The sequence below is a fragment of the Sinocyclocheilus anshuiensis genome, unplaced genomic scaffold (assembly GCF_001515605.1).
Source record: "Sinocyclocheilus anshuiensis isolate Anshui unplaced genomic scaffold, SAMN03320099.WGS_v1.1 scaffold101, whole genome shotgun sequence".
Classification (NCBI taxonomy): Eukaryota; Metazoa; Chordata; class Actinopteri; order Cypriniformes; family Cyprinidae; genus Sinocyclocheilus; species Sinocyclocheilus anshuiensis.
This window is the reverse complement of record NW_015540892.1, coordinates 1,488,644-1,508,345: the sequence shown is the minus strand read 5'-3', so window position 1 is coordinate 1,508,345 and position 19,702 is coordinate 1,488,644. Positions and strand designations below refer to the sequence as shown.

General features: G+C 35.9%; 1 protein-coding gene across 4 annotated transcripts in view; it reads left to right on the top strand.

Annotated features, from left to right (window-relative positions):
* The window catches only part of nck2b (NCK adaptor protein 2b), a 51,927-nt gene that overhangs the window by 27,775 nt on the left and 4,450 nt on the right, over window positions 1-19,702 (top strand). The window contains exons 1-2 of one of the 4 annotated variants that reach the window (XM_016486630.1): window positions 1,307-1,317; window positions 6,220-6,461. In XM_016486630.1, the coding sequence (XP_016342116.1) occupies window positions 6,236-6,461 (226 nt within the window). In that variant the 5' untranslated portion in view covers window positions 1,307-1,317; window positions 6,220-6,235. Of the gene's footprint in view, window positions 1-1,306; window positions 1,318-5,979; window positions 6,147-6,219; window positions 6,462-19,702 lie in introns of those variants that run through there. The other 3 variants (XM_016486631.1, XM_016486632.1, XM_016486629.1) reach the window with 3 other exon arrangements.

Below are 19,702 nucleotides of genomic sequence, written 5' to 3'. Positions count from 1 at the left end.
GTCATGCCTCATGCCTGGAGCTGATCCGTGCTGGTCGCTGAGGAAATACATCAACTTTGCGCTGTGGAATCGGCTTTCGGCTTTCACCGTGGACGAAGCGGAGTCCAGCCCGGGGTCGTCACATGTGGTTGCCGCACACTGTTCCAGAACACTTCAACCCAAATATTCAGATGTGTGCAGCACATTTTATGGGAGGACTGTTTCCTGATCCTGGGAGAGCAGACTACAATGCCGGCTGTTCTGACTCACAGACTGCAAGTACGTTTTTCATATTTAAAAAGATTTGCCACTGATGATTCAAATGCGAGTTTTGAGCAGTGGACAGTAGCGCTTGTTGTTTGTCATTTCTCCGATCCCAAATGCAGACATGGTTTTATGTTTATACGGCACGATGCAACGCGTAAAAATACAGTATAAATCATTATATGTCCCCACTGGATGCAACAAATGCCTCGTTTATAATGGGTTTTAATGTTTTTGTCTTGTCGCTCCGGCCGGGACACGGCATCACAATATGGTAAGGGGCGTAACATTTCTGTCACATGCTTGAGGTATTCGGCCAATCACAACGCACTGGACAGCTGGCCAATCAGAGCACACCTCACTTTTCAGACCGTTGAGCTTTGTAAAAATCTACGCATTTCAGAAAGGAGGGGCATAGCGGAGAAACAATAATGTACAGTATGTGGAAAATAATGTTTTTTTAACCTTAAACCGCATAAACACATTTCATTACACCAAATACACAAAATAATGTTCTTTTTAGCAACATCATATGACCCCTTTAATCTCATCTTATTCTGCCACCTTTTCATTTTTCACATTATATATTTCACAGTTCAAGGTAAAGTGATTTATTGTGTGTTCAGCAGTTGTGCACTATAAAGGCATTGATATGAGAACAGGTGTTTAGAGGAGAATGAAATGCCCAAGGTCCTTTGTTGAAGAGCTTCTTTGATTTCTGAAGCTCTGGGACTGGCACACCCTTTTGTTAGAGGAAATTCAAGTGCTCTTGAGTTGTTCAGCTCAGTTGATTTCATCTTCCAGCTGCCACTTTAAGGGACATCTGCTGTAAACGAGAGTGAAACCAAAGCTCCCATAGCATCTCTTGATCTGCTAGTGGATAAATTAGGAAGATACTAGCGTGATGCAACAGTGGTGCACAGATATGTCAGCAACCAAAAATATTTGACTGGAACGGCAATAATTTGCTGTTTAATAATTTTAGCCGCAATAGTTTTGGTACAAACATTGTTTAACAAACATTAGGTTAACAATGATTCACTGATTCAAACTTTGTTGCCTTCAACCTTTAAAGTCAAGGATGCTGCCCCTGAAATGGGACACAGATAATTTCCATAGTTTGTTAGTTAGCTAGAAAAAAAATAATTCTAGCATTTTGCTAAATATATGCACTACATTTCTCATTTTTCTATACTCCGTTTCAATGGTTAAATTAAATGTTATTAATCAAAAAGCATGTATAATTCATTGAAATCATGAAACTTACACAACATAACAGCAATTTATTAAAAGATCTTTTAAAAGATTTTTAAGACCGTAAAAAATTTTTTCCCCTCTCAAATTCAGTGTTTTTTTCACCAAATTCTGTTTTCCATAAATTTTCTGGATTCCATTTCATTAAATTCTAATAATAAAAAGAAAAATAAATCTCTAATTGATTTTATAAAAAATAATTTATTATTTCTTTAAGTACTTAAAGAAAAGATGACGCATACATCTACCCACAAATGCATTTCCTAATATTGACAGGGATTATTCAATAGTTTCAGTCATGATTCACTGTGTCTGAAGCATGTGTGTTCACTGATGGTCATGGTCATGGTACTTGTGTAGTAATATCATCTGAAATCATGTGCTTATCCCTGCCCTTCCTAGTAAGTCATTAGCTCTATATTTAGTGGTTATGGAGATCGATTTTTAACCACTCTACCTCAATATGAATGCTTTTAAAAACTGGGATTTTGGGATCCATAATCATGTTGCATAACTGGCTGTATGAGCTTAGCACCATGGTTAAGTAACCGGGATTAGTGGTCGACCGATATGGGTTTTTTGACTGCCGATATCTTGGAAAGCAGGGAGGCCGATATAAAGCCGATATAATTTTATTTATTTTAATTTATATTTAATAAATTTGAAATCATTTGAAAATGGATTAAAAATAACTGTGTAAAATAAACATACTTATACTTTAGAAGACAAAGCATTTTTCACAAATAAATAAATATTTAATAAAAATCTAATTAAAAAGGAAGTAAACACTGTAACCAACAGGGCACTCTGTATTCTGGGAAGTTTGTGTGCATTGGGAATCATATTTTTCGCTCGTCGTCAAAATAAAATGTCCCATCTCAAACACATCGGCCAAACAGAAAAACTTATCGGCCGATATATCGGCCTTGGCGATTGTAACAACGTTCGTAGGTCGGGAAGAAGGAGGCGGGAACCGGCGAACATTTAAGATTTTAATAAAATAAACAAACACAAAATGAAAGTAAAACGGCAGCCCCTTGCGGACGACTGCCGAGACTGCGCTCTACCCCCCCCCCCCCCCGGGGGGGGGGGGGGCGGGAGGGGACTGCCGCACACAAAACACAAAATAAAGTCCAGGCCTGGTCCTCTCTCCTTTCACTGTCGTCACTCCTCCTTTTATCCTTTCAGAGCTCCTCCGTGGGACTCGAGACCGGTGAGTGGTGCAGGTGTCGTTCATTATCAATTACTCCACCGGCCTCGCTCCGTTCCCATGGCTCTCGGCCCCGCCCCCACTCGTCACAGCGATATATCGGTCGACTAACAGGGATATAATGTTGCATTGTAAGCACTAAATTTCCTATGTTTACCCAGACCCCATGTGTTAGGAGTAGTGTTTTTTTTTAATGACTGACTCTAGTTTGACAGGTGAGTGTCCGAGAGCAGAGCTCTCTCCACTCACAGCGTGTTTCTCTTTCAACACCACACAGGGAATGGAAAGACCTAGGAGGAGACCTGCATGTTTATTAAAGAGGAGATTTTATCCCTGGCTGTTTAAAATGCTGGCCGTCAGGCAGTCACTGTAATTGTATCAGCCGGTGTTGACACATGTGACGGCTTTATCTGTGAGTTGACAAGTTTCCCTACTCCACTGGGGACAAGAGAGAGTGGAACGTGGAGATCTGGCAGCAGTTTTGAATGATGACTGCTGTGTTTGCAGCGGTTTATAGCCATACCTGAAGCTTGCTGCTTTTTTAAGCTGTCATTTCGTTAAAAAGACCTGTGATTTGTGGCGATACGGGCAGCCTACCGTTTAAACACACTTGCTTTTCGTCTGTTTGTGCTTGAAGTACGAATAATGTAGCCTGCTGTCACTGATAAAGCGTGCAGGGGGCTGTTTAACGATGAAGTGGCCAGTGTTTGTGTACAGTATCATGAAGTGTTCGCTGTCCCCTGCTGACTGGCACTCGTTTGTGTGTGGCAGCTGTCAGAGTGATTGGACGGCAACATACTGAGTGTCCCTGGAGCAGGAAACAGCACACAGCACCATCATAGTCCAATAAAGCCTCTTTCACTGACACACTCCCTCACACTCTTACTCACACTCTCACACACAGGGAGGTTTCATGAGCGCTTGTTTTAAAGACCACATGAAGTAGCTAAACAAGCACAGATTTCTGTCTTTTGTTTATGTGTTTCATTGAAAGAGGAAGTTTGGGCCAATAGGCTTATAGTGAAGTCATGGACCATGACTTAACATTATTTGCTTCTTGTAGCATGATTTGCTACTTAATAATCATCAGAGAGAAGTGCATGCTTATTCAAGACAGCATTCTGATCGTTGCAAAACATTATTTTTTTTTTGTAAAACATAATTTATTATCCTATAGAAACTGGAATTATGCAGTGTTTCCATTCATGCAGCTTCAACAAATGATGGTTAGAAACACTTTGAGCTGAAACATGAATACAATAAATGCACGCCTAAGTGAATATATGGTATAAAATGCAGTCTCTGGTGATTTAACAATACGAATGTTTGAGAAATTCTTTAGCATACAGCAGCGTATAGAAAAATACAAATGAAATATTTTTTTGTCATTCTTTGCAAAGAATCAGTCTAGGATCAGAAAAAGTGTTTTTTTATGCTCTTGTGGTAATTATAAATTTTTAACAGCAGAAGATAGTTTAATGTAAACTGTCATGTGAACATTCATTTTTTGCAATACAAGAATCCTTACATCAAAGATAAATTTAAGTAACTTTTTAGTGATTTTTAAGTAACACTATGATATGTAACACTTTATGAAATCTATTGTGTAATAAAAAATGTTTAAGTCCTTAAGGCTAACAGCCACAAATACAGACTAGGCCACAAAAATCCCAATATAATTTTGATATAATAGATTTTTTTCTTTAAAGCTGCAGTCTGTAACTTTTTTTGGTTAAAAATTATCCAAAATCAATATTTGAGCAAGTACATAACCAGCCAGTGTTCGAAACTATCGCCTTACTTTAGCCCGATTCACAGCGGTTAGCTTATAATAATGTTTTCTAATTTGAGTGGTACGGGTAGGTTTTCGCGGGAAATTCGAGCATGCTGCTGCGTCATTACGTCACTTCTGTAAACATAAAGAAGTTGTCCCGGCTACTAGGCTATCGCATGTGAGGATCCTGCAGGTGGCAGATCGTTAGCCTTTTCTCACAGCAGCTAGTATAATTAAATGTCAAAAAATCATTTTGATGGCGGATTGTAATCCAGAAAGGATTATATGAAACACATGTGAATGAAATTAAATTATATTCCAGTTTTAAATGTGCTTCTGATTACAGATAGCCTGGGATTACACAATGATATGAGCTAATCGATCATTAGATTAAATCACTATTGGTAGCACGATTTATTGTAATGCTTTTTTCCTCAGTTGGGCAGAACAAATGTGGCAGACTTGATAATTACTTGTTCAGATCACAATAGCCGGTGAAAATTCTTATTTGGGTCATATATTCCAAGACGTAGGTTAGAATCTGTGATTACTAAGTATAGGATTCACACCGGTGCGGTGACTGACTGCCACACATACTCCTCAAAACATTAGATTCATCCACGCTGGAGCCATGCCAGAGTACAACCCACACAAGGAAGATAATGCCCAAGTAACTGCTATTCCAGGTTTTCAAACAGAGATGGCGACAAAGAGGCAAAATTTACGGACTGCAGCTTTAAATGGATAATTGACCCAAAAAGGAAAATTGTCATTTACTTACTCTCAAACTTGTTAATCACTTACATTATATATGCATGCTTGATGCTCAAGAGCCAGTGAGGTTTTTCTATTGCATTATTAAGCATGCATGTTTGAGCTTCATTCACATGGATAACTTTTATGATGTCTTTTTATGTGCTTTTTGAAGCTTGAATATGTTGGATCATGTAGACCTTCTATGGATTGACAAAAATGCTAATTAAAAATATCTTTATTTGTTTTCCAAAGATGAACAAAAGTCTTTGGAATGACATGAGAGTGAGTAAATGATGACAGGATTTTGATTTTTGGGTGAACTAATGCTTTAAAGCTGTATTTCCTTGTCTCTTGTTTTCTTTCTTTTACTTGTAGCCATGTTGTGGGATATTATCTTTTTTCTTTGTTCAGCCTGATTATTATGTGGTTTGCTCAGTAAGTTCACTTGGATTTGTTTAATTCATTCATTATTATTCTGACACAATTATTCACTTTCTTCTTTTCTTGCAATATTTCTCCTTCAGTGTATCTGCTGAATACTTTACTGTGTTTAAGATGGGGAGGTGAAAAGGGGAGGCTTTAAAAGCTGTTTGAGGGTCAAGGCTGCTGTTAGTGTGGTGTGTGTAAATGTAGCCCTTGTGTTTTGTGTGTGTGTGTGAGAGAGAGAGAGAGAGAGAGAGAGAGACTCCCACATTTAGAGCTGTTCGTTCAGGAACCAGCTTTACCTCAGGGCTAGCTGGGCTCTTGATCTGTCCTGTTTCTCCTGAGGTTGCTGCTTAGCGTCTAGAGATGCCTGTCCATAGAAGAGCAGCAGGCTATCTACATGGGTTTTCAGGAGTCCAGGATCTCCTTTAGACTATTAAAAAGTTATTCAGCTTGACTCCTGACAATCTGCTGTTTTTATGGCATGTACGCACTTTTTTTGTACTTTGTGTTTTGGGATAGACGAGGATTCTAAATTCTTCTTTTATTTTTATTGCAGAGGGACTCCATGAAAGATGTCAGAGGAGGCGATTGTTATTGCCAAGTGGGACTATACAGCACAGCAAGACCAGGAACTTGACATTAGGAAAAATGAGCGCTTGTGGCTCCTGGATGATTCAAAAACGTGGTGGCGAGTAAGAAATGTATCCAACAGAACGGGCTATGTCCCTTCCAATTACGTCGAACGCAAGAACAGTCTAAAGAAAGGCTCTCTGGTGAAAAATCTCAAAGATACACTTGGTAAGAGGCTTGTATATTTTGATTTCTTTTAATAATGGGTTATCCAAAGTTATCCAGTAATGTAAGGCTGATGGATGTGTAAAAGTTTGTAATATCCTGAAACAATGACAAATAAGATTAAAGCACATGCTTAGAAATACTCTTGTTCATGACAGATACTCTGGATACTCAAATTTTAAGTGAAAAGTAATATTTTTTTACAGCTTAAGTAAATGTGAGTGTACACATCTTAAATATTATATTCCAAAATATGCACTGCTATACAAAAGTATGAGATAAGCTAACAAGTCTCAGTTAGCTTAACGCAGTACACGTATCAAGTTTTTTTTTTTATTATATAATAAATAAAAAGAAAACAAATAGATAGATAACAAAAAGATTAGAGAAGAGTGCGACATTTATAATGTTACAAAAGATTTCTAGTTTAAATAAACTGTGTTCCAAAAAAAAAGTTAAGCAGGACAACATTGAACCCATCGATATTGTTTAAAATAAAAAATATTTTGGCACCAAATATTAAGCTGATCTATAGAAAACATTTATTTGAAATATTTTACTCTATTGTGTTTTTACGGTATTTTTGATCAAATAAATGCAGCTTTTGTGAGCACTTTTACTTTTAAAAACTTTAAAGAAAATCTTACTGACCACAAACTTTTAAATGGTAGTGTATTTTCCAAGGTTTCTATCAACTAACCTTACCTTGACATGAAAAGGTTAATATTTTAAGAGATTTATTGACCTTGACTCACAGTCATGAGCATCTGCAGGGGTTTGCATGATGATATCATTTCCTGTTTTGTTTGTTCCTGTATAATTGGTTCCTTAGAATTTTTCTTAGAAATTTTCTTCTTAGATTTTTTTCTTCTTTTTTTTCCGTAGAAATAAGAAAATTCCAAACTGCTTTTTTATCTTTTCCATTTTTATTTATTTTTTTATTTTTTCCATTAACTATCCTATTCAGGATAGTTCCATTCCTCTGATATTTCTGACTTGTTCCCTGTTTGCATGTGAGAAATTCAAAGCCTTCATAAAAGCCAAAAAAAATGACCTTTATCATCAAGGGTGTGTAAGCAGGAAGCACTAATTTAAAGGCTTGCGTTGTGAAACCTAATTAGTTTCCCAGCCGTTAATCACACAAGGGAGAGAGGTGAAACGATCGATCAGCTGTGTCTTGGAGCATACTAAATGTGTGTATGTTCGGAGGAGTCAGCCTCCGCTCTCCTGGCTGAAGTGAGACTAATGTGTCCCAGAATTTTCAGTGCCGATCATACAGTTCTGACTTCTTTTTGACCTTTAGGTTTAATGGCTCTGTGGTTTGCCACAGAGCTGTTAGGCTGTTATTTGCAGAACCATGTGTTGACATCCAAGAGGTGTCAAGCTCACTCATGATGCCCTTGCTTTGTTCCACACAGTGGTTTTGTTTTTATATTAGCATGGTTGGATATTGTTGTTATTGTGGTGGAGATTCTTCTGTGTCACACTTATGCCTTAACCACCTGCGATGAACAAGCTAAAGGCAGTTGATCTGCAGATGGTAGCAAATGAGCCGTGCTAATGGCAGTTGCGTCTTTTCCTCGACGTCCTGTTTAATCTTCCTGTCAACTACATGGTGGTTTAAGCAAGCACATTTCATGGGTAAATTAAATTGAAATGGAGAGACTACTGATTTAATTTGTGAGGCTCATGTAAACTACCAGTCAGATGTTTGGAATCATTAAGAATTTTAAATATTTTACGCATTATATTTTTAAAATCTAAAATACAGTAAAAACAGTAATAATTTGAAATATTACAAATGAAAAGAACTGCTTTCTATTTTAATATAATTTAAAACATGATTTATTCCTGTTTTCAGTCTTCATTGTCATATGATCCTTCTGCAATCATTTTAATTTGATGCTTAATTTGGTGCTCAATAAACATTTCTTAGTATTTTTTTGGATTATTTAAGAAAGTTCAAAAGAACAGCGTTTATTTAAAATAGAAATGTTTCAAACATGATAAATATATTCACTGCCACTTGTCATCAGTTTAATGCATTTAAGTGCTAAGTAAGTTCTCTTTTTTTTTTTTTTTTTGGATTCAACAAAAATATTTTAAAATCAGCCAACCTGTTTTCAAAAATTGATAATACAAAATGTTGTCTTGAGCACCAAATCAGCATGTTAGAATGATTTCTGAAGGATCATGACACTGAAGACTAAAGTAATGGCTGCTGAAAATTCAGCTTTGCCACCACAAGAATAAATTACATTTTAAAATATATTCAAAAAGAACTGTTCTTTTAAATTGTAATATTCTTTCGCAATTTTTACAGAATTTTTGATCAAATAGATGCAGCCTTTCAAATACTTCTTTCAAAAACATAAAAAAAATCAATCAAGACACCTACACAAAGACAGAGATGTTTGTGGAGTGCAAAATCATCGCTTTCTGAGACAGAAAGAGCAATTAGGAGCATCCTCCATTAGGGGTGTGCGATATATATCGTTTGCGATAATAAGTTTTAACGATGTGCGATTTGACACTTGGTAACAGCCCAAATGTCTTCTTATTCTAATTCCCTGATTAAATGTAAGAATTTGCCTCAAAAGATAATGGACACTTTTAGAAAAAATGGCTTTATAAAGGTAAAAATGCCCATAAAATGCAAAAATCAGTTTAAACTTACTGGAAAAGATTAATTTCTATCAGTATGAACTGACCACCACACAGAATATGAAGAATATTAAAAACATTAGGAGTCAGCTGTCTTCGGCAGTCCTTAAGGTACCAGCACAATAACACACTCAGCAAAATATCGTCTAATTATCGTTATTGATAAAATCCCAGAAAATATAGAGATATAATTTTTTGTCAATATCGCACACCCCTATCCTCCACTCCATTTTACTTTCCTGCTGACCGCTATTTACAAGATGTCCACACACAAACAGACACACACACACACACACTGCTCCGCCCCTTCCCTGTAAGGCTAAATGGCCCTCAGCTCTCTGCCCCTTTGACCTTAACCTCTCTAGAACATCCTTTTCTTCCCTCCCTTACTTTCCTTACGAAGCACGTTTCATGCTATGCTTAATTACTGACACATGAGTCCCTGCATGGAGTCGAAGACAGGAAATGGGAGGAAGGAGGGCGAGAAACTCTGCAGTGAGACTCTGCAGGCTGTGTTACTGTTTCTTGTATACATTTAATATCATTGTTAAATAGCTGTTTTGATGGCTCTTGGTTGGCTTTTGGTTCATTTGGTATTTGCAGACCTTCTCTAAACGAGAACATGAACCTTTTTAAATGACTCTTAGAGCAGAGCCTGTCCATTTTAAGAAAATGCCACCCAGGACTTCATTGTATACAGTTCATATTTTTTATATTGTTTAGAGATGTTCATGAAGCTGTAGCATGGTAGAGATGGTGTGGTGTTGTGGTTGAAGGTCTGGGTTAGTAACTAAAGTTATGGGTTCGAGTCTCACACGATATGAACCCCAAGATTATCACCATTGTGTCATTGAGAAAGATATACGTAATCCCAGATTATTGTTTGTTCTCAAAGAATAACTAATGATAACTGTATTAGCATCCACACACCAACGGATGCTTTAGTTATATCATCTGCAGCTTTAAATGCACAAGTTTTTTTAAAAAGGCAAGTAGATTCTTATTGACTGTGAATGTTTTTATCGTTAATCAGATTTTTTTTTTGTTTGGGCTAAATAAGTGAGGTGTGTGTGCTCGTTTCTCTATTGCTCATTCTCTCTCACACACATACGCACACACACACACACACACATACACACGGATATGCTGGCGTATTGGTGTTTTTCACCTGCTGGCCTCATAATCTCATCTCTGCTCGTGTTTGAGGTCATTCAATCCGCTCATGCATACAGCTCCTGCCTTCATCCCTGCACCCAATTTGCAGTTGTCAAGGTTACCTCCCCTCTGCTCATCCACTGTGACAAGGTTACCCTTTCTCTGGCAGCCTTCATCTGTCTCGCTCTCCCTATTTTTTGCTCTTTCCCTCAGTCTTTTTTTCTTATCAGTGTATGAAGATTGTATTTTCTCTGAATGAGAAAACTTTGTGAGTTCTGTAGTTATTGGAAATTAAAGACAGTGAAAATTCTATCGCTATTCACAACTATGTTGTTCCAATGTATGACTTATAGGGCTGTCAAAAAAAATTCGAATTTCGAATATTCGTCGAATTAAAAAACAAAACAAAAAAAATCCACATTCGAATGCAAAAACGTTGCATTCGAATGCCTACTCTTTGTGATTGGTTTTCGGTCCTTTGTATTAAACTATACATACATGCATGGTGCTGTTTTTTTTTTCTAATTGTTTAAGTAACTGTATTAATTATATATGGTTTATAAACATTATTTTAAACATTATGCACTTTTTTTCAAAGGTAGTCGTGTTATTTTATTACGCTTTGAAGAAACGTGCATTATATTTTGCTCGATGCGCCCTCTTGTGGCCTCAGAAGAGAAGCCAAACTGGCTTTTCCCCCTAACTGAAATTATGCATTTTAAATTCGAATATAATTCGAATTTTTATATTTAAGTAAAAAATTCAAATGTAGTTTTTCAGTCATTTTGACAGCCCTAATGACTTACTTTCTTCCATGAAGCACAGATAAAGAACATTTGAAGAATGATTGTGCAGCCCTTTCCAATGCAATTTTGAATATATTCAAATATATTTTGCACATATGGTGCACTTTGTCATAAATAACATCACAGTTACAAGTATTGTGAAAACAGCCTGAGGTGAACGTTAATTTTCCCACCTGTGTTCTCTTCTGTTGCAAGAAAGGTTTGTTCTTGTCTAGACTCCTGGTTGGACGTGTGTGATTGGTGGCTTGCCTCTCTTACCCTAAACACACCCTTTAACATTATGCATGACACACTACCTTAACACTTGGCACTGATATTTGTAGAAAATTCTAGAAAAATCGACCAGTTGTGCTAATCAAACCATCTTGTGTGACAAGTGTTACATTTTTCTGGTGTGGCATAATTGTGAATAATTCACCTGTTTGGAAAAGCCTACCAGATGATGTTAGTTGAGAAAACAAGACATGCTGTTCTTTCAAGTTTGAATGTGTAGTAGCCAATGAAATCACAGACGGGCATATGAATGAAAGGCTTGATCATTGTTTTGCCTGTAAACAGCAGTAGAATGACTCAGTCTCCCCAACCAACCCTAAACAGACTAATGTTTGTTACCAGGAGTGTTATGATAATGCATGACGCTTCGTCTAACTGAAACACCTTTTCTAATTTTTAACTTTGAGCTTGACAGAGTATGTATTTGGTTTCGCATAAATCACAGATGTTTCACACTGGTTTTAGTGCAACCCCAAAATCCAGCTGTTAAGAGTTGCATCCTGCTGTCCTGAGAAACCGTTTCTGTGGAAAACTTTGACCTTAAAGCCTCAAAGCTGCTGTCTTTAGAGGATTCCCACTTACTTTTTTTTCTTGTTTTAGGCCAGTACTTTCTCATGTCATAGTATGCTAATAATAGAGAACATCACTATTTTAGTGAAGCACTGGGATCATCATACCGGAGGAGAAAATCTTCCTGTTTGTTATTGGTGCTAATAAAGAAAAGCCTGAACTAACCTTGCCTTGTCATAAAGGGGGGAAATGATCTAATATTTAAATGACTCATTGATCTAGTCACACAGTTATGATGGTCTGCGGGAATTCTCTCTGACGTAATTTCATGTTTTTTTTTAGTAGCATATTGCATGTTGGTTACACCACACCACATGACCCTTTTTTTTTTTTTTAGAAATAACAATGAAAAACTACTTCATGAAATGAAAATTCACCTTATCTATTTTGTAAATACCTTTCTTTTTTAATGAATACGTCATGATTTGATCTTCCAATGATGTATTACCATGTTTGACATTGTGATGGCTCAAACCATGGCATAAAGAGTCATGCAAAGAAATAGAAGAAATTGGTCAGAAATGCAGTGAATTGCACTTTAAAACAATACAGTTTTCTGATGTATTCATATACAAAACATTCAGACTGGACTTGCCTTATATTGCTGTCAGATGATTTACTTTACCAGGTCATTATGGCAGATCAAACCATGGCATGTAGTTGGAAAGAGTCATGCAAATAAAGAAACAGAAGAACATTCAGAAATTCATTTGATTTTCAGAATAAAAGATTTATGTTGCACTTTAACACAAGTTAATAAAGGTTTTTGATGTCACATGACATTTCTTACCTTTTTTTGCCATTGTGACGGCTCAAACCAAGTCATTTAGTTGGAAAATCTCATGCAAAGAAAGAAACAGAAGATCGTGTTCAGAAAGAGTGATTGTTCCAGAATTTAAAAAAAAAAACAAGATTGATAGTTAAGGTTTTTTTTTTCATATGCAAAACATTAAGATTCGACTTGCCTTTTATTGCAGTCACATCTTTCTTATCGTTGTCATGGCTCAAACCATGGCATGTAGTTGGAAAGAGTCGTGCAAAGAGAGAAGTGGAGAAGAATATGCTCAGAAATAGTGATTTTCCAGAATTAAAATTTCATGCTGGAAATGTTGCTGTTTTTTGAAGTATTCATATAAAACATTGAGATTTGAGTTACCTTTTATTGCTGTCATGACATTTTCCACCACATTTTCCATTGTGACGGCTCAAAACATGACACGTAGATGGAAAGAGCCATGTAAAGAATGAAATGAAGAACATATTCACAAATACAGTAAGATTTTTCACATAGAAGATTCATGCTTCACTTTAACACTAGTTAATACAGTTTTTAATGTATTCAGATGCTACACATTCAGATTGTTTTTATTTTTACCTTTTATTGCCACTCTCATTGATAGCAGTGACATAAAGATAGAAAGAAACAAAAAAGAACGTGATTCTTTTCAGAAAAATCCTTTTATGGAATTGAACAAGTCGATAATTTTTGCTGTGTTAATGTATTTTTATAGTTTTACCTTAATGAATAAAGGGATATCTTGTTTGTCCTAGTCAAACACACGATCCGAAGTTGCTACAATACTGCTGTTCAAGTCCATGACATCATAAAAGTAGCAGATTGTATTAATTCTATGTGACTGTGACCTGTAACCATAGCGACAGTAAATATCAAAGATGGGGATGTCCAAAACTGCAGTCTTATCACATGATTTGACAACAAAAGTTTAGTCGACGCACAGTTTCTTTAATTAATCGACTGCAGCTTTAATACCTCAGTAAAACATGGAGCATCTGAGTCCCAGTAAGCCATAAGTCTACAATAGAAATATATAAATTCCTGGACAATGTTGTTTTATTTCAGTTTGGACATAAACATTTTTGCTGTCATTAAAGCTCCAATCATAGTTCAGAATTTGAAATAAAGCAAACTAAATTAGCTTTTCAGCATAAGAACTACCAGCATGTGTCCCAAACTCTTTAACACTTTTAAACTAGAAAAAAAAATAAAAAATGCTTTTGTGCACATACGTAGAGGTGTCCCGGTATGTCTGTTAGTATGTGTACCTGAGATTAATTTCATGCTCCCATTAATTGTACATTAGTGTTTAATGTACAGTGGTAAAAAGCTATTTTAGGGGACTTTTACAAAAGTCATAATAATGTTTGATATTCTTCCTTGTCTTGCCACAAGCAGACAATATACTCAGCAGAACGTGTTCATCATGTGCCCTTTAGTTCATGTGTCACGTTCAAACCATAGACTGTATGAAAACATGGACGTAGTGTCCGTGACGTCACCTCAATGCAACAAATCCTAAAACCCTGTGAAACTCATTTATGCAGCTTTATAGTAAATGCTTTTATAAATGGTAAGCTGCTTCTTGTAAATTCTTTAAAAAATGTCTGACAATGTAGAGAAAGACTCACCACCACTTTGATTTTTGCATTTTTTAAAGGGGTAGTTTACCCAAAAATGTACTTATTTACTCATGCTCATGTCATCCCAAAATATGACTGTCTTTCCTCCTCAGAACACAAAAAATATTTTGAAGAATGTTTAAAAAATGAAGAAATGAAGACAGCATAAACATTAGCATTGTAAAATTACAGTAGTACTAAAAATAAATTATATTTTTCTTATACTACATTTTTATTTTACAGTGACATTATTACCATTATACAAAATCATGTAGAACATCATGACAGAATTTCCGTTTTCATTCACTTGGGGATACATCAAAATTATTTTTGAGGTAATCAATATTATGCCTCAAATGCTGTTAATTTATCTCAACTTGTACTCAACCCAGAATATTCCTTTAAATTTAGGGAATATTCCATGTCATGCCATAGTCATTAATTTTGGGTGCTTTCACACCTGTAGATCGATTGCTTTGTTCCGAAACAGGAATTAAAATTATTACAATGTTGCTTTTTATTCTTGGTGCGGTTTGCTTTCACACGGCAAAGTTTCTAAACGGACCAAATTTGTTAATACAAGTCACGCGAGTAAACTGTTGTCTCATTGGTCAAAGTTTCAATGTTGCTTTCTCACTACAACGGAACCGCTCCAGAGTTCGTTTTCAATCGAGCCGAGACCACCTCGTTCAGGTGATCTTGGATCGATTGTTTTGACGCGGATCCGGGCGCGATTGCCGTGTTCACATATGTCCAAACGAACCGAGCTAAGGGGGGAAACGCACCAGGTTCCGAAACAACGGGCCAGGTGTGAAAGCACCCTTAGTCACTTCCGTGTTGGTTTCACGAGAGAGACTGGAAGGTTGCCGCTTGGTTCAAACTGATTTACAGATATGAGCCGTTTGTATATGAAGTGAATTTAATTCAGTGCTTGAAGTGGGAAAAATGCCGGTACTCTCTTGTGCACTGGCTGGCATATGCAAATCATCACATTTGAAATTTTGACAGTGGAAAAAAAATACTTGGATATATTGCTGGTACAACAGATGTATTTACTAAAGGAATCATTTGCTAAACAACTGATATGATGCTAAACATTAAGATATAGAAGTGCGTACCGGTGAGTACTGGCCAACTTCGAGTACTCCCTAAAATATCAAAATTTGTTCTAATTCAGAAATTAAAAACATACCGAATAGGTTTAATGTATTAAGTAATAGATTCAGACATGAGCCTCGTGTCATTATTCCATATGTCTTCTGATAGAATATTTAATTTCCTTTCCTATTTACAGGGCTGCTACTAACTCCCATGCCTTCAGCTTGAGACTCACGCAATTGGCAGTTCTCACGCTCTCACGCCACATGTCCATTTTCACACATAGTGCCACTGACGTGATGTCTGTCTGTGTGAGTTCTTATTATATTTATACATAGATAAGCAGTATCAGATGAGGAAGAAGAGTACACATCCTCATTTTTTTAACTGCAAGTTAATAAGTACTAAAGTTTTAAGTTTAAAGTTGGCAGGTTTTAATAATTAAAATGCATTTTTAGAATCAATTTTGAGGGACAAAGTTTTTTTTTTAGAATTTAGCTCCATTCTAGTCATTAGAAATGCACAACACCAGACACATTTCCTCCTCATTTGAATGGAAACACACCATGTGTGAATGTACACAATCATCCTCGGCATACCTGTCTCGCAACACACACACATGTATATCATGCTGCTTTTTACTCCTAAAATTAGGCCACCTCTACTCTCTCTCCTCAGTTGAGCAGACACGTGAACACCTGCACTCTTCTTATTCTTTCACAGTATAGTGAGGAAGTTATTGTCATTTAGTATGCTCTGCAGGTGTGTATTGAGATGGAGGGGGTTGCTTAGGGGTGGAGGTAGAGAGAGAGCGTGTGTGTGTGTTGTTTACTGAGTGAGAAAAACAGTGGTGAGATGAGTGTGTGCAATCAGGTGTGTGGATCTTCTGCTGCAGGAAGGAAACTGCTGGGTGCAGTTGTGTGATTGTGTTTTAATGTGTGTGAACATGTAGATGTGTTTATTGTCAATGTTTTAATATATTTTAGGTGGGTCATTATGCTCACTGTCTCTGCTCAGTGTCTCAGGTTGCAGTATTCAAAATGCCCAGATAAGCAATTGGTTCTGTATAGCATTGGTGCAAGCACTGTAAACTTATTTATCAACACGATATTTTGTGATGTAGGCTTTTATGCAGCAACATAAAATATTGGACTACTCACCTATTGTTTGAAAAAACACATGTATCGTGCAAGTTTTACATGCAGTGATAAAAGCACACAAACACTTACTATTCATATCTGACTGAATCCAGAAATATACAGTGATTATGCAGACACTGTGATTTGAATCAACTAGAGGATAAGAAGAAGTTTCTTCTTGTCTGTCCCAAGTACACCACTATAATAGATACTGTCTGCTGTTTTTTATCTCTCTCTCTCAATGATTTATTTGGTGTAATTATATTCTGTATTTGCATATACTTAAAGTGCTTTGGCAATACTATAATTTAAATGTCATGCCAATAAAGCAATTTAAACTTGAAAAAAAAAAAAATATATATATATATGGATGGACTGCCTTTCTTTTGGAAAATTTGAGAGAAAAAGACTAAACCTATTTTTAGGGCTGTCAAGGATTGTGAAATTTAGACAAAATGAAATGTCTTTAATGTCTTTACATACATGTTCACCAATTTTGATATGACCTTTTTATTCTGTTTTTTTTAAAGACTGGTCGGAAATCATGAGAGTAATTGAAATGATTTCTATTGACAGCACTAGTTAAAAAATCAAGGAAGAAAAATAGTCTATATATTGTCTTGTGAAAAGATTCTAAATGGTAATCTCATATGCTGTCATCTAATAAAGTAAAGGTTTCAGAAACAACATTGGTTAGAAACAACATTGTCTTAACACAGCATAAACTACCATTTAAAAGCTTGAAATCAATTAGATTTTTTTTTCTGAAGAAACTGATACTTTTACTAGCAAGAGCGCATTTAATTGATGCAAAAATGGCATTTAAAGATTAAATAATCCTCTTCAAAATCTTGAAAAAAAAAAAACTCTTTCTTTAACAAGCATATCTATTTTCAGTTGTGATAACAATAAAAATTCTTCCTGAGCACCAAATCAGCATACTGGAATGATTTCTGAAGGATCATGTGACACTAGACTGACTGGAGTAATGACTGTTGAAAATTCATCTTTGCCAACACAGAAAAAATTATTCTAAAATGTATTAAATATTATAAAATAGCTATTATAAACTGCAGTAATATTTCACAATATTACTGTTTTACTGTATTTTTGATAAAATAAAAGCAGCCTTGTTGAGTATTAGAATCTTCTTTTGAAAACAACAAAAATCTTACTGACCATGAGCTTATGAAAGGTAATGTATGCATATGTTTGTGTGCGTGTGTGCGTGCGCGTGTGTGTGTCAATGACGTGATGCCTACATTTTTTGTCCGATGTTAAAAATTGGTTTAAATGCATAAAAAGATGCCATATATATGAAGGACCTCTCCCATGTATGAACTCACTTTAACTTTTCAAAAAACATTAGCTTTTTGTAATTTTTCTGTTATTCAAAGTGTCAAAATATCATGTGGTGCGAAAAAATGTATTCAAATTAATTTTATGCACTATTTGGCATGATTTCCAAAGTGTTTTGTAATCCTGTGTAAAATTGCAAAGCATTTGTATTTATATCTCCATCATAATATACAAACAAACTTTGTCCAATGATTTCCATTTTATAAAATATCATGTGGTGCGACCATCAAGAAACTACCATTTTGGGACTTTTATGTTGAAATCCATTCAAAGATAGGACTTTGCATCATATACCAATTTGCTAAGGACCCATGGAAGCATCAAGCAGGTTTATAAGTCTGTTTCAAATTTGGAAAAAAATAACCTTTTTAACGGCTGGTATGTGGTTACCACATTTGGATATCATGTGGTATGACCTAAAAAACAATGAATATTAAGTTATTTCTGCAAGTATTTATTTTCATTATAAATTTCATAGTGACATTTTGTGGGAAGTTAGCTTGTTTTGTTTAGGTGGCCAATTCTGTGCTTTTAAATTTTGACTGAATTTGAAAATATCATGGAGTGTATTCCATTATAGATATATGTCCCAGATTGGCAGTTTTAGTGCTTTTATATTCAATTGATGGTTTATATACATAAAATGTCTTATTTTAGTATAATTTGGAATATAATTTTATGCAATTTGGGTCATTTCAGACGGTTTATGTTTAATCTTTGTACAAAAAAATGCAAAAACAAAATAATTCAGACCATGTAATTTTTGTTTGGTAATTATGCATATATTAGTAATTTATTATTTATTTATTAATAACTATTTAAATCTATTCTGCCAGATTCCACTGCCAAGCAAAGTAAAATAAACGCTCACCATTGGCAGCATGTTAATTCTGACCCTGCACTCTAGCACAAACTCCAGATGTCATTTTCTACTATAAAGAAAGATGTTCATGTTGTTATCTCAGAACCTGAGCCAGCAGCCTCCCCCTACTCTAAATTGACCTTTCGCAAAGACCTGCCCCCTTAGTTACTGTTGCTACATCTGACAAACCATGGCACTTTTATGCCATACATCATGTTCTCACGCATTGAAAAATACATCACGGAGCAAAGAGGACACTGACAATGAGCTGACAGACAAGGCAGAGCTGGTTACTTTTAGTATGAAACAAAGTCTCCGTGTTCAAATTTGGTAATTTTTTTTAAAGAAATTCAAACAACAAATACTGTTTTGTGGCTCTTTAACGTGTCGTGACAGATCGCTGTAGCGCCTCAGTTCAAGCGGCACATGAACTGATCATCTCTTCATCTTTACTATTCATAGCACGAAATAAGCATGAATGAACATCAGAAGGTATCTTGTTTCAACCGTGAAAAGATGTCAATACACACCATTTTTCAAGTTCAAGTCCACCGACGTTAATCTACTCTCCTGTCTGGTTTGTTTGTTGAACAAAAATGACGGATTCGGCATTATAATATGTCAGATTGCCTGTTAATCAAACTCCAGGCGAAAGGGTCAATTAAGCAGCCAATATTGGGCAAAGTACAGAAATAACGGGCTAAAGAAATGCCTGCAGTTAATGCCACGTGCTGCACTTTTCAATTTTGATGGTTGGCAGCAACAAGTGATATGTGAAAGATAGAAAGGACAAATAGAGGACACAAGAGGAAATGTGGTGGGCCGCAGTAATGATATCACGTCTTCTTTCAGCAGGAAATGATTAGTATTGAAGAATTTACAGCGTTAATCAATATCCCT